General features: G+C 49.6%; 1 protein-coding gene across 1 annotated transcript; it reads right to left on the bottom strand.

Moving 5' to 3' along the window:
- Nucleotides 1-3,826: 3,826 nt before the first annotated feature.
- GABRD (gamma-aminobutyric acid (GABA) A receptor, delta) lies at nt 3,827-12,796 on the bottom strand. The gene is made up of 9 exons (XM_006871727.1): nt 12,719-12,796; nt 7,428-7,540; nt 7,030-7,097; nt 6,714-6,934; nt 5,798-5,880; nt 5,393-5,530; nt 4,900-5,055; nt 4,376-4,587; nt 3,827-4,117 (listed from the first exon to the last, which is right to left on the bottom strand). Exons 1-9 carry the CDS (start codon nt 12,784-12,786, stop codon nt 3,827-3,829), a joined length of 1,350 nt encoding a protein of 449 aa, XP_006871789.1. The 5' UTR covers nt 12,787-12,796.
- Nucleotides 12,797-22,343: the final 9,547 nt, after the last annotated feature.

Below are 22,343 nucleotides of genomic sequence, written 5' to 3'. Positions count from 1 at the left end.
GAGTGGTTTCCAACCTGTCTGGATGGGGCTGGTGAAAGGAGATGGGGATAAGACTCTTGTGGTTCAATAGTGAATAATTGCTATCAGGACTGATTTTGAGTGTAGCAAATGTAAAGGTTGATGTTTTGTAACAAAAGGAGGGGAGTGGCTGATCTTGCAGTCCAGGAGCAGAGGACCCTGGAACCATCAAGGGAAAAGAGCAGACAGGACCCTATCCAGAGAAGCAGAGACACCAGAGATAGAGGTAGAGACAATGATGTGAAGAGATGTAGCGGCTGAGGACTCTGGACTCTGGGAGGGAGAGGGGCTGTGTGTTGACAGACAGGGGGCAGACTTGCGGGGTGTACCCTTTGGTTATTTGATGATGCATGCAGGGAATTGTAATCATTGCAATGAAACGAAATAAGATAGGATGAACGTAAAGCTAATAATGTTCTCCCATGTAAACTATCACATAATTCACAATAAAAACCAACAACTCAGTTGCCATCAAGTTGATTCCCACTTATGGAAACCCCAAGTATGTCAGAGCAGAACCGCATTTCATAGGGTGTGCAAGGGCTGATTATTGGGATGTAGATCACCAGGCCTTTCTTCCAAGGTGCTTCTGGGTGGATTTGAACTGCCAACCTTTCATTTGCAGTCAAGTTCTTAACCAATTGTACTCCTCAGGGACTTCCCAGCTTGTCTTAGGCTCTGCGTTAATAGGGACCTAAAGGAAGACGCCCTTAAGTTCTGATTAGGGCATTGTGTGTCAGTCTGGCTTTGAAAGGAGTAGAGCAGATACCTGGGGTGTAGCTAGTGTTCCTATGACCCCTGGGAGAGGAGGGCTGCAAGAAAGACGGTGAACCAGTCCTGGGTCTCCTGAGGTTCGGGCCCCTCACATCCCCACTTCCACATCTAGATTTGGGGAGGAGATGCTCCCACACAGGGACACATTGATGAGTCTAGTTCTCAAAATACACATCCGAGGCTCTGCCAACACCCCCTATGAGGAGGAGACAAACACTGATCCTGGCCTCTGCCCCCCATGTCTCCTGCCATAGGGTACACGGTGCCCCCTCCCCAGCAGGCCAGCTTAGCAGCAAACTCCGGTACAGCCTTTAATCTGCTCGGATCATCACTACAGAAATAGAACTCAATGTTTAAAAAGCCCCAGCCTTCCCTGCTCGCTACCGGCCCTGTAAGACGTGGGCAGAAATAGCAGCCGCAGCCTAGAGCGAGCAGGGAGCGCGCTGCAGGCGGGCGGAGGTTCTGGGGGTGGGTTGCGCCTCACTGCGCGGGCCCAGGCAACCACAGAGACCGCTTTAAATAGCTCCTCGTGGGCATGCGGCAGCATAAAGAGGGCAATGCAGGCAGCCAGGCACAGGGCTGGGGGCAGGGTCCTGGCCACAGGGAGGTTGGCCCAGGCCAGCCTGGAGTTTTGGGACATTGCCCACCCGAACTTCCAGGGACCTGAAGGTGCCCTGCCCTGCCTCTCGCAGGCTTCAAGAGAGCTCTGTCCCGAGGGTGGGAGGTGGTGTGGACCATCTTGACTCATCAGGGTAGCTACATGGGCGCTCATCTAGGGACTGGGTTCTCCCAATTCTTCAGGGGGCAATGACTGCACCAAAGCCCATGAACAGAGTGCGGAGCTATGGAACTGGGTGCCTCGGGGCTTCTCATATATGACATCCGCACCCACGGGCGGCACCCTGACTCCCCTCAAGTCTGGGTGTGATGCCTCCACCACTGGCCTCCTCTCAGACGGGCTAGCCTTCCCACCGTTGACCCAGATCTGGCCCTTCTGTTCCTGCTTACCTGAGGTCTGCCCACGTTGGGGACTGGAATCCCTTGCCCTCCCCTCCTCTAGTTCGTCAGAGCAGAAACCTCACAGGGGCAGCCTTGAGGGAAAAGGTCTTTAAGAAGTGAGGGGAAAACTGGGTGGAGCTGGAGGTTGGGCAAGTGTGGGCCCAGGGCCATATCCTCCATGGGACGTGATTTATGTCCCTGGCCTGGATGGCTTTGCCTTATCACCCTGCCACCTGAGCCTGATTCACTGTGACCTGCCCCCAGCACTCTGCTACCTCTGCCGTTGGCCTGGCTGCTGCAAACTATGGACAGTTGACCCTGGCTTCGGGGGCAAATGGCCTGCCGAGGCAGCTTTTCCCACCAGTCACCACCAAGTTCCCCTTATGTGTCTGTTCCTCCCTCTGGGAGGGGTGCCCTGGGGCCAGTGGGCTTGGTGTTGGTTGGCATTGGCCTCTGGGTGGAACAGACAGCAGAGCCCAAGCAGCTGTCTCTTTAATTGCCCTGGTGCCTCTTCCAAGTGCAGAGAGTGAAGCACTAGAAGCCTGGACCCCTTATCTATTCAACACTGATGATCCAGCTGCAGCAGGGGGCGGGGCTGTGGGTATTTGTGGAGACTCAGTGGACTCAGTTCTCCCATAGCTAGTCCAGAAAGGAGCCACAGTGTCATCCTGGCCCTGGGAACCCACCTGGGAGTGGGTGGGTTGGTGTGTGTGTGTTGGGATGTGATTCCTCAAGCTGTCTGACCTCCTGCCCCTCTGCTTGCCCACCAGTTCCCCTGGAAGTAAACATGACCACACAATGAAGTGTGAACAAGTAGATGCTAGAAGGTTCCAGTCCTACCCTTACTCAGTCTCTGGTGGCTGCAGTATTTAAGGAAGCTGTGGGCATTGAGTCAGCCAGTCCCTCACTCAGATGCCAGCCCTACCTATGCCTTGTGTTTGCACATATCTGAACCTGGACCTGTCTGAGAATTGGGCCCTGTTATGGGAAAACATGAGACAATGCATGTTATCTGCTATGGGCTGCCTTGTGTCCTCAAAAAAGATGTGCTGAAGTCATGACCCTTATTCCTGTGACTATGGCCTTATTTGCAAATAGGGTCTTCAGGATGTCCTCAGTTAAATTAGCCTGAGGTCCTAATACCGGAGTAGGGTGGATCCTAATCCCATCTGAATGATGTATTTATAAAGAGAAGGGACTCAGAGAGACAGACAGACAAAGGGAGGGCAGTCATGTGATGTGGTAACAGAGGTACATTACATCAATAAACCGAGGGGTGTCTGGGGCCACCAGATGCTGAGAGAGACAAGAAAGGATCTGCCGATATCCAGAAATGTCTGGATCCCAGTTTGAGGGATTCTGCTACAACAGTCTTGGGAGACTAAGACATGTCAGAGAATGTTTTCTTGGAACCCTCAGTTCCCTGCTTTCTCCTAGTGCACCATCCATGTTAAACCCTGAGTTTTCATGGACTGCCCCCCTGCTTACATGCTGCCACTCTGAAGGGATAGAGATGAGTGCCCTTCACATGGTCAAGAAGGGCTCCAGGCTCAGGGATGACCCCCCGACAGCTTCGGGGATGGAGAGTGACCACCAGCCAGGTCCTGAGCTTTATTTCATGCAGGGGCCTCTCCACCATTGTGTCCACGACAACAGCAATGAGCACAGTCTAAAACAGCAAGGAGCAGAACCCTAAAATCCTCATCATTTTTGGAGTCTGAAGTCCCAGCTCCTCCTGGTGCCTAATGGCCCACTTCACTTGGCCAGGTCAGAAAACACTGGGCAGCTGGAGGCTCTGCAGGGCCCTGTGTTGCTCCATCTGCGCTAGAAGCCTGTGGGAGAGTTAGTCTTCAGGGTGTGGTGGAAGCCGGGGGCCAAACCTGGGGAACCAGGGAACCCAAGCTCTCCACCTGTCTGTGGTCTGTCCTCACTCCACTTTGAATTGCACAGAGCAGGCTGGCTGATTTGAGGGCCTTTCTCTCAGGAGGTATCATGTTCCCTTCAAAACTCCACTCCCCTTGAAGGACACACTCCCTCACATGGTGTAGGCTGCCCAGTAGATGATGTTGACTGCTGCAAAGGCTGCTGGAAACACAGCACGGGCGTAGATGTCGATGGTGTCTGCATCAATGGGCTTGAAGAGTGCCCGCATACCACTCGATCGGGGCCCCTCCTGCCTCCTGGTCTCCCCTGTCTCCACCTCTGCAGAGCGGTAGGAGCCCATAAGGTTCCCGGGGGCTCGGCCCAGCCTGTTGGAGATGGCCAGCTCCTGGTTGACACCGGCAGCAGAGAGGGAGAACAACACGATGGCATTCTTCACGTTGATCTGTGAGGGGTGGAGAGGGAGGCAGGGCTGAGCTGGCCACAGCTTCTGGCCCTGGGGACAGGCCTCCCACTGAGGACCCACATGGAGGACCTTGCCAGGGCCAGTTGAATCCTATTCTCCAGGAGCTCGAGGTCTGGCAGTGAGTTCCCTGTGTCCTCAGGTTAAACCCAGGAAAAAGTAAGTGGTCCCCAGTAATGATGGCCACCACCCACCAGATTGGCCAGTGAAGGAAACCAGCCCAGTCCAGCCTAGCCTCACCTCGGCCCTCTGCTCCTTGACCTTGACCTTGGCTTTCTGTTTCTTCCGGTAGTCAGCATTGAAGTGGGCAAAGGCATACTCCACCAGGGCAGCGAACACGAACACATAGCAGATCCAGAAGTACACGTCCAGGGCTTTGATGGCCGAGGCCCGAGGAAGTGAGGAGCGGGCACTGACCATCAGTGTGGTCATTGTCAACACCGTGGTGATGCCTGAACGTGAGAATGCCCTTCAGTCACAGCCCTTTGCCATCCTCTTCCCGCTGACCCCTAACCTCTCCCACCAGGGCCCTGGCCCCCAGAGAAGAGGAATCTGCAGGCCTCACCTCACAAGATGCAGCTCAGGTTCACCAATAAGGGATGGTGGGAGGCGCTGGAGTGTCAGACCTGCACTCCTGGCCCACAGGTAGCCAGTTCTGCTCCTGGCTCCCACCTTCCATCAGTGTCCTGCTCCCTGCCCCTGCTCTATCAGCACCCAATTCCCCCACTTTTCCTGAGCTCCCAAGGAGAGGGGCATCCACATACCTAAAGACACCCTGGCTGGTACAGCAGCCTGACTGATCCAGAAGGAGACCCAGGACATGGCAACCAGGAGGATGGACGGCATGTAGGACTGAATGATGTAGACGCCCCGGTTCCTCCGCAGGTGGAAACGTAGGCTGAGCCGTGGGAACTGCCCAGCTGAAGAGGAAACTTGTCAGGACTGTCCCCTGCCACCACCCACCAGTCCACTCCAGCTCCACACCACCAAGCTCAGGGAAGGAGTTGGGGCTGGGCATGGTCACTCCAAAATGGGGCAGCAGGGACAGTAGAGGACAAATGGAGAAACTTCAGGTGACCAGGGAGGCTTAAGGATAGGGTGCCGGGGGTACGACAGTAATGACCAGACCCTCCGAGGCCTCTCTCAAGCTCCTCCTCTGTGTATAATACATGCACACCATCCCCAAGTTAGTCTGTAGAGCCCCGCCCGCCGACCCTGCAGCTCTTGGGAGAGACTTGGCCAAGGCAGGGGCCTCACCCGACTTGAAGTTCATCAGCTCTGTGGTGAAGCGGAAGCTGGTGATGGTGAACTGGGCCAGCTGCAGCTTGTCCAGCCCGTGGATTTGCTCTTGGTTCTCCGACCAGTAATAGACAATGTCCTCAGAGGAGTAGCCATCTGCATGGCAGACTACCAGTGGGCCACATGCAGAGAAGAAGCCTCTCCCTAGGGGTCTTGGGCAGGGCTCGTTGCCAAGTAACCCCCTAGGGGCTGCTATAGATGGCCCCACAGCAACACCAACACCCACCATGTCTGGCTCCCACAGCCCGTGGGCCAGCCCAGCAGGCCTTGCCCAGATCCTGAGCTGGACAGCTCCCCTCAATCCCCATGCTTACAGGCCTGAGTCTCACTATTCCATGCCAGCGAGGCCAGGCCAAGACTCACAGCTTTCCAGGTCCAGCATGCACTCCTGCTCATCCATGGGGTATTTGGCAAGGTCCATGTCACAGGCCACCGTGGAAGTGATTCTGTCCAGACAATGGGACCAGTCCTCCTGGTGCTGTAGCTCCCAGCCCCTGAGAAGTCTGGACACCCCTGCTCCAACTCTGAGAGGACCCCCCACCCAGTGTCACAGCCCCCAAGGGTCCAAGTACGCTGTTACAAACCTGAGGAGCCCCCCATTTGCCAGGAGATACTTAAGCCCAGGTTGTACCCCACCAGATATCTGGGAGAAAACTTTATAGGTATCTGTGAGTTTGTCTTTAGAACTGGGTTTCATCTATTTTCTCTGTCCTTCAAAATACCTAGCCATTCGACCAAGTCAGGGGCTACAAGGGCAGGTACCAGCAGGAGCATCCAGCCCTGCCCCCGGGAACTGTCTCCGAATATTCCCTTCACCCCACTGACAAGCTGAGAACAGGCCCAGTGCCGCCCAGTGTCCTGATTTTGCAAAGTTGCCAGACATCTAAGTTTTCATGGAAAATTTCCTGGTGTTTTCATGCTGGCTATGAACTGTTTGAAAGGACTTGAAGGTCACACAGCCAGGACTGTTGGCTTGCAGTTGGCAATCTCTGGAACCAACACTTCAGGGGGGTAGAAATATGCTTGGTTGCTCCCATCCCACCCCAGTAGATACTTAAATGTGGTAGAACACAGGTAGATGGGGTTCCCAGTTCTCACTGGTGCTGGACAGAATTGCCCATCAAGCAATCAGTGGGTGGGGTCCCGGGCTCACCCTGCCAGATGAGTGGGGCCCCGAGCTCACTAGGTCCTGTGCCCTGTCAGGCAGTTGGGGGGCCCTGGGGCTCACTGGGTACTGTGCAGGATCACCCCATTAGATGAGCAGGGTTCCTAGGCTCACCGGGTGCTGTACAAGATCACCCCATCAGGCTGTAGCCGGATGAGTTTATTCTCCACAGTGACATCATGGAACCAAGCTGACTTGGCGTTGACGATGAAGGTGTCCGGGAGCCAGAGCCGGTCCACGAAGCGGCTGTCCAGGCCCAACGTCTCATTGGTGTGACTATAGGAGAGCCTGCTGTCCCGCCAGCTCTGGTGCAAGAACACGGTCATAGTGTACTCCTGCCGAGGAGATGGGGTGGGGGAAGGGAGGATGGCAGTTAGTCCTCAGCTCACCCCAAGTGCACATGATGCAGGGTGGAGGGGGCAATACGTACCATGTTCGCCTCTGAGATGTGGTCGATGCTGGCCACCTCGAGGGCAAGCGCCACGTTCACTGGAGGACCTGAGAGGAGAAGCAGGGATTGAGTGGGTTGGGATTGGGGCTGGACAACCCCACCCCAGGAATCAGTTCAAACTCTGCAAGAAATCCCAGTGATGTGGGCTTGGGAGGTAACATTTGGGAGTTTGCAGGGGAGAGCACGGTCAGGGTACAATCCTCAGGGGCACGATGCAGCTTACTGACTACCTCTCCTGGGGGGCTAGGGCTAAGCCTACCCTTTGGCAGGTCTGACAGATCCCACAGTGGACAACTAGGCCCATTCCCAACCCAGAGCCCACAGCCCACAGGCACATGCCCGCAGCCAGATACTCCCCATTCCCTGCTTTCGCTCACCACCAATGCCAGGCCGGAAGTTCCGGGCATAGCCTTCCATCAAGCCATCCAGGTTGGGAAGCCAGGAGATTTCCAGGTTGGAGCCGACATAGTCACCAATGTCATTCATGGCTCTGGGGGATGAAAGGGAATGGGTCACAATGAGATAGGCAAGGCACCTGGGGCTGGGTCTCTTCCTGGAGACAATCAGGGATTGCCACTAGGAAAATTCCCAGGCTAGGACCAAGGTCTGCCCCAAGTGTGGGACAATGAGCCAAGATTCCCCATCTTTTCTCTACCTTTTCGACTCAGCTCCCTGGCCCACCACCTAATAGCATCCCAGGGGTCCCTTTGGAAGTGCCTTCTGCTGGAGGGGACTGTGTGAAGAGGTATTGACCAGATGGCAGGGGGTGGTCAAGGAAGGCAAGGCGACAAGTCCCACCCCAGAACCAGGGCAAGGGGAGGATTCAGGTGGGCTGTAGCTGGCTTCTATCCCCAGAAGACCCAGGCCTGCCCCAGAGATCCTTAACTGCTTCTAGGGCTTAGGTTGACTCCGGAGCCATTGGTGCTTGCTGGCTACTCAAACCACTGGGCTGGAGTGCAAGGCAGCTATACTGGAAGTGCCCACAGATGATGCAGAGGGACCTCCTATGTTGTGTGGCGAAAGCACTGAGCTCCTTCAGTAGCTAAGCCTGTCCCCTTCCCCCCACTCATTCTCTCCTGCTCCTGCTCCTTCATCTCACTGGCTCATGTTGGCCCGCCCACCCCCATCCACCTCTTCCCTTCCCATCACTTCTCCAAGTCTTGCCTTGAGATTCAGCTCCCAGCCCACATCCTCTAAGAAGGCGTCCTTCTGCTCCACTCAATCATTCATTCATTTGTTCATTCATCCTCAAAGGGCCAAGTAGCCACAATAAACCAGTGAACTCTAAGTGAGGGCAATGAGGAGACCCTGGGAGCCCTGGACAAGGAGCGACTGGATTCGGTCCACACTAGGAAACTATGATTCTGGCTAAATGAGAAAGGGCCAGAGAGGGAGCCATTGGAGTCAGGAACATGATGCTAAACTTGTCTGGCCGGAGCAATGAGTGGGGAGAGGCAGATACATCTGGGACAGGTAAGGGCCTGGCATCAGACCAAGGGAGCCCTGAAATGGCCAGAGGAGGTTGGGGTGACATTTCTTCAAACTGGTATGCTGGGGTAGGAGTAGACTGAAGAGGAGTTTTGTTGCTGCGTTTGAGGGGCCATGGTACCCCCAAGTGGAGTCGAACATATGGACTTCCTGCCTCTGCCAATGCTGACTGTGTGGGCTGGTATCCTTTATACTCTACTCTTCAGGAGGGTTCTAGAAGCCCTTTTGGGGAGGTAAAGAAGGTGAGCCTCGCAGGCCCTATCTGCTTTGAATCAGAGATGTCTTTCTTTTGTCTATTTTATTATACACTGGACTTTGGAAGGGGAACTATTTTGAGCTAAAAATGCCCTGCACTCTATTCATCATGACCCCACATGACAGGAGAACTGCCCCATAGAGTTTTCTAGGCTTTGACCTTTACAGAAGCAAGTTACCAGTTCTTTTTCATTATGGACCCATGAATCTTTCAGTTAGCAGCCAAGCATCTAACTGGTGTGCCACCAGACAGAAGTGCTCTGATGGTGGTGGTAATGTGTCATGGAGTCAGTTCTGACCCATAGAGACTCTGTATAGGGTTTCTGAGGCTATAAAACTTTATGGGAGCAGAAAGCCTCATCTTTTTCCCACAGAACAGCTGGAAGATTCGAACTTTTGACCTTGCAGTAAGTAGTCCAATTCGTAACTCACCATGCTACTAGAGCTCCTTATAAGCGCCCTAGTCCTGGAGTCCTGGTGTGTTGCTGTAGGATAAGCATTGGACTGCAAGGTCAGTTTGAACCACAAGGTTGGTGGTTTAAACTTGCCAGCCACTCCTTGGAGACCCTATATAGGGAAGCTATGAGTTGGAACCCACTTGATAGCATTTAGCAACAACAATTAATGAAATTTTGAAACTACTCATTAACCCTGTATGGTCATTTTGGCACGTCACCACAGAAGGAGGAGGACTTTGGACAAGTCTGTGCTCCACTCCAAATCTTTAAATGGACAGACACTGCTTTCCTCTGGTCCCTCTCAGTCAGGGCTGGTACAGGGCTGGGGCAGGGCAGGCACTTTGTTAACAAAGCATAATAGGGAATTAATTTAGTACTGGCACCAATTGAAACACAATTAAAAAGGCAAATGAGATCACCTTCAAGGTCAAGAGTAAAGGGATTGAAATGAGTTTTCTTTTGGATCATCCAAGCTGCCATCTCGTGGTGGTGATGGTGGCCAGGGTGCTGTCCTTCCTGGGTTTTTCTCTCACTGTCAGGGATGGGGTGTGAAGACAAGACCAAGGCTAAGGCTTCCACGCCCCCCTACCATGAGGCAACCCTTGAAATAGCAGACTATTTCCAGGGATGCAAGTTTTTCTGGAATGGAGCCTCTCTCTCTCTCGTAATGCCTCTTCTCACTTAGGACAGTGGGATCATGGTCTCAGCTGGAACAGGGGAGAAAGACAAGAGCATGAGGAGATGTGTTACATTGCTGATTCTGGATTCTGGAGGATCCCTCTTTTCTCCCTTGGGCTCAGGATGGGCAGAAACCATGTGGGAAGGGCAGGTCTCTCATGCAGGGAGCCTGGCAGGGGGCAGAGATATAATATGGTGGCTCTGAAACTGACCATGGCCTAGGATTGGGGAGTCCTTTGGAGAGATGGACAGAAAAACCTGGGCCCAAGAATTCTAACTTATGGGACAGAACAAGCTGCAGACAACACCACGGCCTCTGCCTTGAACTTCTCTTGTGAGCATCAGGCCCTACCAAGAAACAAGCTCATCCTTGGGGACAAACAGGAAAGGTTCAATCCACACTCTGCCCACAGAGTCCTGACAGGTATGATAACTGCAGCACAAGCCACTCAGGCATCTCAGTTGCCAAGACAAAGAGGGGCTTGTGTGCTGTTATCGTGCAGTGGGCCACAGGACGGGATCACTAACAGCGTGGGGAACCCCACCCCAGCACAAAGCTACTATTGTGCACTTCTATTGCGTACATGGATCTTTGGAATAAGGGTGGTGGCTCTGTCTGACCTGGAAACGCTGCATAGCATGCCAACCCTGTATGTCCCCGTCTTAGGGCACAATCCCATCTAAGTCCCATCAAGCCCTTTCCATCAGGGCTCACTGAAATCTGGACTAAGGTGTGTGGAAATGGGGCCACCTGTTAGCTTGAAAGGGGGTTTTCAATTGTTTCACAGTCTTTCCCATACCAAGGAAAGATCACTTCAGGGACCAGGACCCAGAGGTTGAGGGAATGGGGAGCAACCTCCTCTTTGGTCTTGAAGTGGAGGGTCACACAGCTGATGGGAGGGGATGACACCATGGACAACAGCAGGCTAAAATTGACCACCCTCCCTCAAGGGCTGTTCCTCAGACCTGTGACATCAGTGGAGTTGCTGGCTTAAGTCACGAGTGGAAGGTTAGCCCAGCCCCTCTGGTTGGAGCTAATTACATATGCATCATCACAAATGATAGCCTCTAAAGTGTAGCAGGATGGGAGCTGTTCTAATCAGAGCAGGAGATGGGAGTTTAGCAGCACTGTGGCTACTGAAGCATCATTCCCATCCAAGATGTCTCTTTCATGGCACACTGCCAAGGACTAACTGTGACCTAGGTTTGAGCCTCCAACTATCCTGAATCAACACACAGACACACGTAACTCCTGTAGGTCAGACAAAGTCCAGAATTCTGAATTTTTCAGATTGATAGGGTGATAGGGTACACATGTGGAATTTGGGGGGTCTGGTGCAGTAACAGCAGGAAATGTATAAATAGTCACTGGAAGTAAACCCAACAACCTCACATGCATTCAGGGCAGATTTTAACACCAAGTGAGCTTTAGTGTTAAACTTAGGCTACCACTGTGGGGTTTCAGAATTGCTTGGATTTTGGTATCTCAGCTAAGGTACTCTGATCTGAGCTGGCCATTGACCCCAACACTTCCTACACTTACACCTACAGCATGCCTCAGTCTCTTTGCCCTACCTGGGACCTTGAAGTAGGAAAAGACACTGGGCCCATGAGGTTGATAAAAGGTCAAGCTGTTCTCACAAAAGGACTGCCACTCTTACGCTCATGGACAGTGTTGTGCCTGTAGTCTCAGCCAAGGGTCACATCTACAGTCAGGCTCTGACCTCCACTCAGCAAGAGGGAGAACGCTGGCCCCTCCCACAAAACATGCCAACAGTCAAAACACTGGCTGATGTATAATGATTTTGGTTCCTAGTGGTCTTTAATGCCCACTATTTGATTCCACTATGAGGTCTAGGATGCTGAGGGCCTGTCTTTGTTCAGGGTTTTTGGTTGCTCCTGCACTGAGATAGTTTCTGATAAACTACTTGGTGACTGTCACAACTCTCTGAATGCTGGGACCTGGATACCAGAACAACCAGGGAGCCTGTTTCAGGAGATCGGAAAGGAGTTGAAACCTTACTGTTCACTGGACGTGGAGTAAGGGGGCCCCAGCTCGTGGAGGTCTCCTTGACCTCTTCATTCTCAGGGGAGTCTGGCTCTATCCTTGCCTTCACAGGGCACCTAGCTGTTTTATCACTGCTTACTTGGAGGCTAAATCTACACCACCTGAAATGTCCCGAGGGAGACCCAGCACTCTCTTAACAACCATGCCCAGCAGTGAAATACGTTTTCCTGGGTCTAATCCCAGGTTCCTTGGCTGCCATGGAAGAGCATTTGTGTAGCTCGGCTCCCATCCGAGAGGGAGCAGCCTCCCCCGTGTTCTCATGATCCTTTCTTCCTGCTCCAGCTCCTGTCACGCTGAGCGCTCAGATCCGCGCCTGGAAGGGCACCAGCCAGGGCAGGTACGGCACCGGGTGCCACCCCCCTCCCCCGGCCAGGAGAAAATGGATAGCGGCAATACAGCCGCTCCGACGTACTTCTTGCCGGGCGGCGTCCGCATTCAGTACCGGGACGGCGGACAGCGACTCTGGAGGCGGAGGCGGCCAACGTGTGGGTCGCCGCATCCAGCGCGCCAACAGCAGTAAAGGCGGGTTGGAGAGGGGGTTACGCGGGAGGAGATCAGGATTGGGGATCCGGGTGCCCGCGGTTCGCGCCCGAGTTCTAGAGGCGCCCAGTAGCTCAGTCTCGACCGCAGCGGGACCCTGAGGGCGCCTCCCGGACTAGGGACGCTGCCTGCCTGGACCCGCCTTCGCTGCGCGGACTCAGCGCCGCGGGCGATCGCTCACCTGGTGCCGCGGTGCTGCTGGGCGCAGAGCAGCAGGAATGGAAGCAGCAGCCAGGCCGGCACGGCCATGGCTTCGGCGGGCTGGCTCCGTGTGGGACAGGGCGGGCGGCGTCGGGGTCCGCGCCCACAGTGCGCGCAGGCAAAGTTGCTTGGCGGCAGCGGCGGCAGTGGCGGGTGGGGCCGGAGAGAGCGCTCGAGGGCGTGAGGGGATGGCGGAAAGCGGAGTCCGCCCCCCAATAGTGCGCCCCGCCCCCAGACGCACTGCTCCGCCCCCGGACCTGTCCTCACCCCTAGCCACCCGCAGCCCAAGAAACTGGGCCATTCACCTCCCCATTCCCTGAGGAGTCGCCCCCAGCTGTCTCCCAACTGGGACAACACGGTCTCTACGCATCGCCCAACCTCAACCCCCTCATCCCTGAACCGGGCCAATCCCTCTCCCCAAAACAGGACCACTTTGCAGCACCTTGCAGTGCTGGCCCTCTGGCCCCTCTTGCCTTTTCCCCCTGGAAGGCTAGGCTACACATAGGTCCCTCCTTTCGGGTGCACCGTAGATGGTCCCCGGCTCAAAACCCTCGTGGACACGGCCTTCTGCTGCTATGGCCAAGCCAGTAGCCTTTCTAGGATTAGTGTCACCCATGGTGTCACTTGCCCCCATGGACTCCTCTAATAAAGTTCTACCATACCGAATCCAGGAATCCTGGTGTGGGGCTGAAGGATAAGCAGTAGACTACAAGGTTAGTTTGAACCTCAAGGTCGGCAGTTCGAACTCACCAGCCGCCCTTCGGAAACCCTATATAGATAGAGTCGTTGTGAGTCGGAACTGATATGACTGCGCTTAACAACAGCAACATCCAGAATCCTTGGGATCGTGGTGGCTCCAAACACCGGACTTTGAACCACAAGGTCTGCGAGTCCACCAGCCGCTCTGCAGGAGAATGATGAAGCTTCCTGCTTCCTCAAAGATTTAAAGCCTCAGAAACGCTATGCAGGGTCACTGTTAGAGCCGACTTGACTGTACTTAACAACAACAGAATCATTAGTATTGTTTATTATTAATTTAAATCATAGAATAATGTGATCAATATGGTTGTAGATGTTGTTGTTGTTGTTAAGTGCCTTCCAGTCGGTTCCGACCCATAGCGACCCTGTACAGGGTTTCCGAGGGTGTAAATCCTTACTGGAGTAGAAAGCCTCATCTTTCTCCTGCGGAGCAGCTGGTAGTTTCGAACCACTGACCTTAAAGTTCGCAGCCCGATTCATAACCACTACGCTACCAGAGCTCCTTATGGTTGTAGATAGCTTAAGTGTAATATTTCTCACATTATATGAATACTAACAAAATTGTTTTTGTGAAATCTTTCTACATTAAATTACATTATTAGTTACATTATTAGTAACTGAGAGGAAGTGTTTTTTTTTTATATATTTCTTCTTCTTGTCCTTTAATTACCACTTCATTCTTAAAGTGGATATAGGTTCACAAATACTACTTTCCATAATATTGTACCTAAAACACCCAAAAACTTTTTTGACAAAATCGGCAACCATAAAAACATCAGCAGCAGCGAAAACAGCAGTCAAACCGGTAGAAGAAAGCATGTGATTCAAAGCAACATTGTAATTGGGTGATAAAGACAGCTCTGAGCAGAGCACATTGTTGTTAAGTGCTCTGGAGTTGGTTCTGACTCATAGTGACCCTGTATAGGGTTCCTGAGGAGCGGCTGGTGAGTGTGAACTGCCAACCTTGCTATTCAAATCGACCTTGCGGTCCGGTGCCTATCCTACAGCGCCACACCAAGCCTCCAGAGCACATTAGAAGGTTCTAACAGTAAATTAGTATGGAGTTTTAGCTTTGTAGGTACATTGATACATATAACCTGGGTTTATAAAAATGCTTTTGTTGCTATAACTACATGAATGTGTTTATAAAAATCATATATTTCTGTTGAAATGCTGCACAAAAACATTTTAGACAGTCATTTTGGTACAGATCGTGTCACCTAGTGTGATCTGCATCCCAACACAAACTCCCCTAGAAATGCTACAGGCCAGGGTCCCAGCAACCAACAGGTGGGGCCTTCTCCTGGAGACAGAACCTTGGGGACAGATGTGAATGTGAAAGTCACAGGCCCAGTGTGCAGGGATGGAGGCGAGGGGTGAGCTTCCCTGCTGCCTTCCAGTCTACTGGGAAGAGGCTCAACCAGAGAGAGGTCCTTGTAAATCCTAGAACTTTCAGCAAAACTGGAACCACTAGGACTTGCACAGTGGTTTTGTTGTTCTTGTTGTTAAGTGCCTTTGAGTTGAGTTGGTTCTGACTCATAGAGATCCTGTACTGGATTTCGAAGGAGTGGCTGGTGAGTTTGAACCAACGATCTTGCGATTCAAACCAACCTTGTGGTCCAATGCTTATCCTACAGCGCCACAGCAGGACTCCAGTGATTTTGATCATTTGGAAATCTTCAATTGGCCCACTGGAAAAAGGAGGGTAGATGCTGTTTCGACATCCACTGTTCTGGGCACCTGCAAGGCCATTCAGGCTGTGTGACAGGAAAAGTCCAGCTCCCAGCATAGAACAAGCCTGCAGGTCCCTCTGATCCTGTATTTAGCAGCAATACATCTCCATCCGCCATATCCTTGACCAGCTAAGAATGTAAAGGTCTCCCAAACACTCTTTTTAAACTCTTTTGAAAATAAAGTCCAGTTGCTTCCCTCAGAAACAGAGCACAAATGTTACTCATTGTTTAGCTTCATTTATTTACTCGCAGACTCCTGATATCAGGGGACAGCATAAATTGAACTCCTGGAAACATAAATCGGCCCAATGGTGTGGAAGTGGGCTAATACCCCTTTGGGGGGCTGGGGAACTGAGCCACCAGGTAGGAGGTGGGAAGTGGGGAAAAGGCTGCAGGAGCTTCTAGAAGCTGCCAACACAGACAAGAAGAGGGCACTGGTTCCAGGTTCTAAACCAACGTCATCAGGTCTATTTACAATGTCCCTCTGCCTACAGCAGGTCTCTTTGGTATGGAAGCGCTGATCTCAATCTCTTCACTGGTTTGGTATCTGAATCTGCTTCTGGACAAGCTCACTCTGGGCTGTGTCCTCATTCTCTTTTGTCCCTGTTGTGCACCCAGGCTTGCCAGGAAAAGGAAGACTGAGCCCTGGAAAAGTGCCCAGAGTTCAGGCTAGGATAAAAGCTGTAAGTCTTGGCGTACATTACAGGGACCTATTCTGCCTGGTTCTTCATGATGCCTCCTGTGTCTAACAGCCTATGGTATATCGTTAAACTCACTGCCATCTTGACAGTTCCAACTCAGACTGACCATACTGGACAGAAAACTGACTATCCCAGAAGGTTTCTAAGGCTGTGATTTTTATGGGGAGTCCTGGTGCGGTGCTGTGGGTTAATGTACTGGACTGCAAAGTTGGGTTGAACTGCAAGCTGGTGGTTCAAGCTCACCAGCTGCTCTTTGGAAACCCTATACAGGGTTGTTATGGGTCGGAACCGACTCTATGGCACACAACAACAACAATCTTTATAGAATCAGAATTGCCACATCTTTCTACCCCAGAAAGACTGGTGGGTTCCACCAATGACCTCTCATGTTAGCAGCATGCACTTAACTGTACCACCATGGTTCTTTGGTATATAATAGGTGCTTAGTCAATGTAGGAAATATATAGGTGCAGAACCTCCAAATGGTTGGGTCAGTGTCTCCTTTACTGTCTCAGGAAACATACACTTAGCCTCAAACTCCTGTCATCAGCTTTGGAGCCAGGCAGTGATTCTCTGCGCTACTTTAGGCATTCATCTGTAGCTAGATTCACTTGTTATTAGCTGGGCCCTGGCTCATTTGCTGCCCAGTCCTACACTATCCCTATGACCAGTTGCAATGGGATCATTGTGATCTGTAGAGTTTTCATTGGCTGAGTTTTGGAAGGAGATGGCCAGGCCTTCTTCCTTGTCTGTGTTAGCCTAGAAGCCCTACTGAAATCTGTTCAGCATTTTAGCAATACACAGCTTTCCATTGAAAGAGGAGTCAGGGCTGCAGATGAGGGGTGTTGGCTGAGGATCAAGCCAGGTCTCCCTGGTTTCCAGGAAGGTGAGAAATCTACCTCAGAGCCACCACTACTATCACATTCATTTTGATAACAGCTAAGATTTAGGTGCTGGTGGCCTCTAAGAAATATATACTGTTGTGCAGGAAACAATGGACTCCTTCTGTCCGGGACGAAACAGGCTCTACCGTTGTTTTATCCACTCTCTTCTTTACTAAACTGAGACATAAAACCAATACTCAACTGTCACTGTGGAGGGACACTCTTGAGTAGACTAAGCAGGACAGACACCTTGGCAATAGATCCGGTGTTTGGGGCATCAAATGGTGTCTTCTTCCTTGAGCCTTAGAGGCAGCACATTTCAAAACCAGGACAGATAAGGATGCAAAGCATTTGTGTGTAGACACTTACAACTCAGAGTATTGTTTCTATATCATACATGAGTTTTCTAGCAGCCGCCTCTCTCCAAAATGGTTGAGATAGTTTATTACACAAATCCAAAAACTCTGCAAGCTTCATGTTGGTTCTGTATTGTCCTTAATTTGTGTTTCAGTTTGCAACCCAAGAATGGGAATCTTCAAGATTTTTAAAAATTGGTTTATCTTCATTTCTGAATGTCAACCATGTTCCGTTGGTATGTAAGCAATCTTCAGTTTCCTTCCTCATCTTCAGCTCTCCCCAGAAAAGCTCTAGCCACTCCAGAACAGGAAAAGTCAATTCGGGAACTTCCCTACCCAAGGGACTGAGAACCAGAGCCTTAATTCTGATCCCTTGAAGTCTACGCCCAGGGAAGACAAGCCCCACCCTCCAGCCATTTCCTGGCCTGTAAACGAAAGCCACACACCAATTTTCACACCTTCCCTTGAAAACACAGAAATTATTCCTTGGATCAAGAGGTCTGGGTGCTAGTCCTAGCCATGCACACTGTCTGGTTGTCCTCAGCACAGTTATGTTTCCTGGGTCTTGTTTTCTTCAGGGCCCTGGGTAGCACAAATGGTTTGTCCTTGACACCAGCTGAAAGGTTGGTGGTTCAAACCTCCCCAGTAGTGATACCACAAAAGAAAGACCTGGTAATCTACAAGGATTACAGTCAAGAAAACTCTATGCAGCTGAGCTATGTTCTGTAGCACTCTGGCCATCGTGAGTCAGAATTGACTCAGTGGCAATGGGTTGGGTTGGGTTGGGTTTGCTTTGCTTTATTTACAAAATAAAAGGATAATAAGCAGAGGATCTTTTTCCTTGGTATCAGTAATCCACAACTCTAACCTCTGTTTTTATTATTATTTTTTACAACAACAGATAATAAATTAACATATTTTTTAAAGCTTTTATTGTGAATTGAGTAATACTTTATGTGGGAGAACATCAGTTTTGCACTCATCCTATTTTGTATCAGTGCAATGATTCCAATGCAGCATCCTTTAACAGTCTTTGCTTCTAGTCCCTCTGTTTTTTTGTTTTTCGGCTTTTGTTTTTTAAGTACACAAAAAACACTCAGGAATATATAATAGCTTAAACAACCAAAGGGTACATTTAAATTCTGTTTTAAAAGGTGTGTGGCTCTTTAAAAAAGAAAAAAAAAGTGTGTGGCTCTGTGGGTTAATGCACTGGACTGCAAGTCAGTTTGAACCTCAAGGTCGGTGGTTCAAGCTCACCAGCCGCTCCTCCTCAGAAACCTTATACAGGGTTGGAACTGAGTCAATGGCACTTAACAACAACAACAACACCTCCTTAATGATGTTGTTGTTGTTAAGTGCCATCAAGTGGACTCTGACTCATAGCGACCCTGTGTAGGGTTTCTGAGGAGCAGCTGGTGGGTTTGAACTACCAACCTTGTGGTTAGCAGTCCAGTACTTATCCTACAGCATCACACAAGGAGTCCAATGATGATAATATGTGATTATCACTAAAAGCAAATCTTTAACTTGAAGATTCAAAGGTTACTTTCTTTGTCCCTAAAATATTGTAGGTTATAGCTTCAAGCTGAGTCCAATTCATGATGTCCCCACATACAACAGAACTTTGTGTCAGGCTTGTGATTACTAGCTGCTGATCCAAAAGGTTTTTATTGACCAACTTTCGAAAGTAGATAGCCAGCCTTTTATTTTGAGTCTGTTTTATTCTGGAAGCTCCACTGAAACTTGTCCACTATGGTTGGTATTTTAAATACCGATGGCATAGCCTCCAACTTCACAGCAACATGCAAGTCACCACAGTACGACAAACTGAAAGATGGGTAGGCTAGTCTCTTATTATTCTACTTCTGTATTCGTTTTGGAAGAACTCTATGCTCCAAGTGCAATTTTGGTGATAATTTTCCACAATCAGAAACAAGAAGGGTCTTTATGAATGGAGGAAGACTCTCCATTCTAAAGGAGGTCTGAGCTCCCCACCCAGACACGTAGTGGACAATTCTTTCCTTGTCTTTCTTGGCAACTGCTGAGATGATAGAATACAAGGCTTTGGTACTGGATCACAGAAATGGTAATGAACTGAGAACTCCAACTTTATCTTAAAGCCATTTGTTCACTGGTGCTGTTAGGGGATAGTGAGTTGGTTCCAACTCATGGGGATCCGATGTACAACAGAAGGAAACACTGTCCCGTCTTACACCATCTTTGCAATCATTACTATATGAGTATTTGAGTCCATTGTTGCAGCCACTGTATCAGTCCATCTTGTTGAGGGTCTTCCTCTTTTTCATTGACCCTCTGTTTTACCAAGCATGATGCCATTCTCCAGCGACTGGTACCTCCTGATAATGAACCAATTACATGAGACAAAGTCTCACCATCCTCACTTCTGAGGAGCATCCAGGTTGTACTTCTTTCAAGATAGATTTGTTCATTCTTCCGGCACATTAAGGTTGATGGTATCTTTAGTCTTCTTCACCAACACCAAATTCAAAGGCATCAATTCTTCTTCAATCTTCCTTATTCATTGTTTAGCTTTCACACGCATATGTGGGATTAAAACCACCATGGTTTGAGTCAGGTGCACCTTAGTCCTCAAAGTGATATCTTTGCTTTCTAACACTTGAAAGAGATTATTTTGCAATATATTGTTTGATTTCTTGACTGCTGTTTCCATGGGTATTGATTGTAGATCCAAGTAAAATGAAATCCTTAACAATATCAGTATTTTCTCCATTTATCATGATTATTGATCCAGTGTTAAGGATTTTTGTTTTGTTTTGTTGTTTACATGCTGAACACTGTATGTAGTCTTTGATCTTCATCAGTAAGTGTTTCAAGTCCTCTTCACTTTCAGCACATGAGTTCCCTGTAAGTCTACTTAAATTTTTGTAATCTCCCCCTTTGTTGCTTATCGGACATATTCATCTATATCTGTGACTTTTCTATCAGGTAGGATCCACTCAGAGCCGTTGGCTAGGGGCTATGGTAATAGCTGCTGTCTCCTTCCTCCTCTGTGTAGTGTGGGGAGGTGTTAAGTTCTCCCATATGGCGCTGAGAAAGACATATAGACATTTAGAAGGTGCAGAAGCACAGTTCCTTAGTCTATCCTTGGGAGTCACTGGCTCCACACTCTCCTGGATGACCAGGCCCTAAGAAGATGAAAACAATAAAAGTCTGGTCTGCTGACCTACTTGGTTATTCAGGCCATTTGCCTACAGCCTTTGTTTGTACTATTTCTTCTGGACAGTCACTTTCTTAGGTGCTCGCAGTTTATGGGAGGGGAAGGCGCCAAGTCCAAGACTGAGTGAGCAGTGAGCTGCTCTGAAGTCATCACCGCAGCCTTGTGGCAGCAGGAAGGTTCCAAGAGGTAGAGGTGAGTCATAGGGAACTGGGAGGAGCCTGCTCTCCTAAATTTAAAATCCCTGCTGGATATATTTGTGAGGTTGCTTTCATTATTTTCCTAGGGAAATGCTTCAAATAGAGATAATAACAGGGACAGAGGGAAGCACTTTATTGAGCTCAGATGGAATCATTAATCCCATGATTCTCAGATGACTCCATTCGTTTGGAGGAACAGAGGAAACTTGGCAGAAAAGATCAATTGCCAAATACTGGTAGCAGCCAGAGATCAAACTTCTTCTTCAACTACGGATGCAGTTCACTTGGAAACTGAGCTTAATTATGCTGCTGTTTTTAGTAACCAAGGCCCTGAGAACCAATAAACAATTAAAGTTGGCTATTTAGAGAAAAAAAAAAAATCTTTTCAACACTTGAGTCAAATAGATATCCAAGTACAATTACTCCTGTTTAATGTGAAGAGGGCTGAATTTTATTCTCTTATTTTAGGTGTTTTTAAAGTGGTAATTTGAATTCTTCCAGATGATGGAGAATGTTAAACACAAATTAACATTCCTAACAAAAGGATTGTCACTCAAGTGAGAAAAGCATTCTCATTTAGATCAGAACATGACTTAATTGACATAAAAATTCCTATAAAGGACTGCTGCAGGGATAGGATCCTCACTCTGCACATCAGCTTGGATGATGGTTTTCCAGGTTGTGATCACTTCTATGTGAGAAACACACACAGTGCCCATGACTATTTTCTTGCTGGGCCTAGATGCTGATTCTTCATGCAGGATATTAGAGAAACAAAAGCATATTTGCTAAAATCGTTTTCATACTTGATATTTGAATACATTGACAGGTGTGCAAACCGCAAGGTCAGAAGTTCAAACCCACCAGCTCCTCCTTGAAAACCCTATTTGTTGTTTCTAAGTGTCACTGAGTTGGTTCCAACTCAAAGTGACCCTGTATAGGGTGTCTGAGGAGCAGCTGGTGGGCTTGAACTGTCAATGTGTGGTTCGCAGTCCAGGACTGATCCTACAGAGATACAGGAGTCCATAAGCCCTATAAAGTGTCGCTGTGAGTCAGAACCGACTCAGTGGCACTTAACAACAACAGAAAACAACAAAGAGTCCCCACAGAGATTAATGTTCATTTAACAAATATAAACGGAGTGCCCACTTTTTGCCAAGTATTGGTCTGAATGGTGGGGCAACAATAGGGTGTGAAGAAAACATAAAAGTTCCCTGCTCCTTGAAACTCAGTTTCAGAAGTGGGAAGAAGGGCAATAAGTGAGTAAACAAAATATGAGATAATTTCATAAATGCTAAGAGGATTATGTTGCTTTTGTGTTGTCGAGTCGATTCCGATCCATAGCGACCCTGTATAGGATTTCCAAAGAACGGCTGATGAGTTTTAACCGCTGACATTGATGTTCAAACTGATGCTAAGATCAAGTGTTTATTGTACAGCACCACACTGTGAAGGATTTTAACTAAGATAAGATAATAATTACAGTGTTAGGGTGTTCTGGTGGTGCAATAGTAAAGCGCTCAGTTGTTAATGAAAAGGTTGGTGGTTCAAACTCACCACCAGCTACTTGGAAACCTTATGGCACACTTTTGTTCTGTCTTATGTTGTTGTTGTTGTTAGGTGCCATCGAGTCAGTACTGACCCGTAGCGATCTTATGCAGAACGAAACACTGTCTGATCCTAGGCCAACCTCAATACTGTTGCCACGCGTGAGTCCATCGATGCTGCCATTTGGCCAATCCATCTCGTTGGGAGTTTTCCTCTTTTTCTCTGACC

Source organism: Chrysochloris asiatica, unplaced genomic scaffold, assembly GCF_000296735.1.
Source record: "Chrysochloris asiatica unplaced genomic scaffold, ChrAsi1.0 scaffold00173, whole genome shotgun sequence".
Taxonomy (NCBI): Eukaryota; Metazoa; Chordata; class Mammalia; order Afrosoricida; family Chrysochloridae; genus Chrysochloris; species Chrysochloris asiatica.
The sequence above is the reverse complement of the archived record's forward strand: the minus strand, read 5'-3'. Positions and strand labels throughout refer to the sequence as shown.

Excerpts from the sequence above, each read along its gene's own strand:
- GABRD (XM_006871727.1), bottom strand. The coding sequence starts at position 12,786 with ATGGCCGTGCCGGCCTGGCTGCTGCTTCCATTCCTGCTGCTCTGCGCC. Across the intron at positions 5,881-6,713 it reads GTGATCTTGTACAGCACCCG|AATCACTTCCACGGTGGCCT; the intron begins GTGAGCCTAGGA and ends TTGTCTGGACAG. Across the intron at positions 5,056-5,392 it reads GCTGATGAACTTCAAGTCGG|CTGGGCAGTTCCCACGGCTC; the intron begins GTGAGGCCCCTG and ends TTTCCTCTTCAG.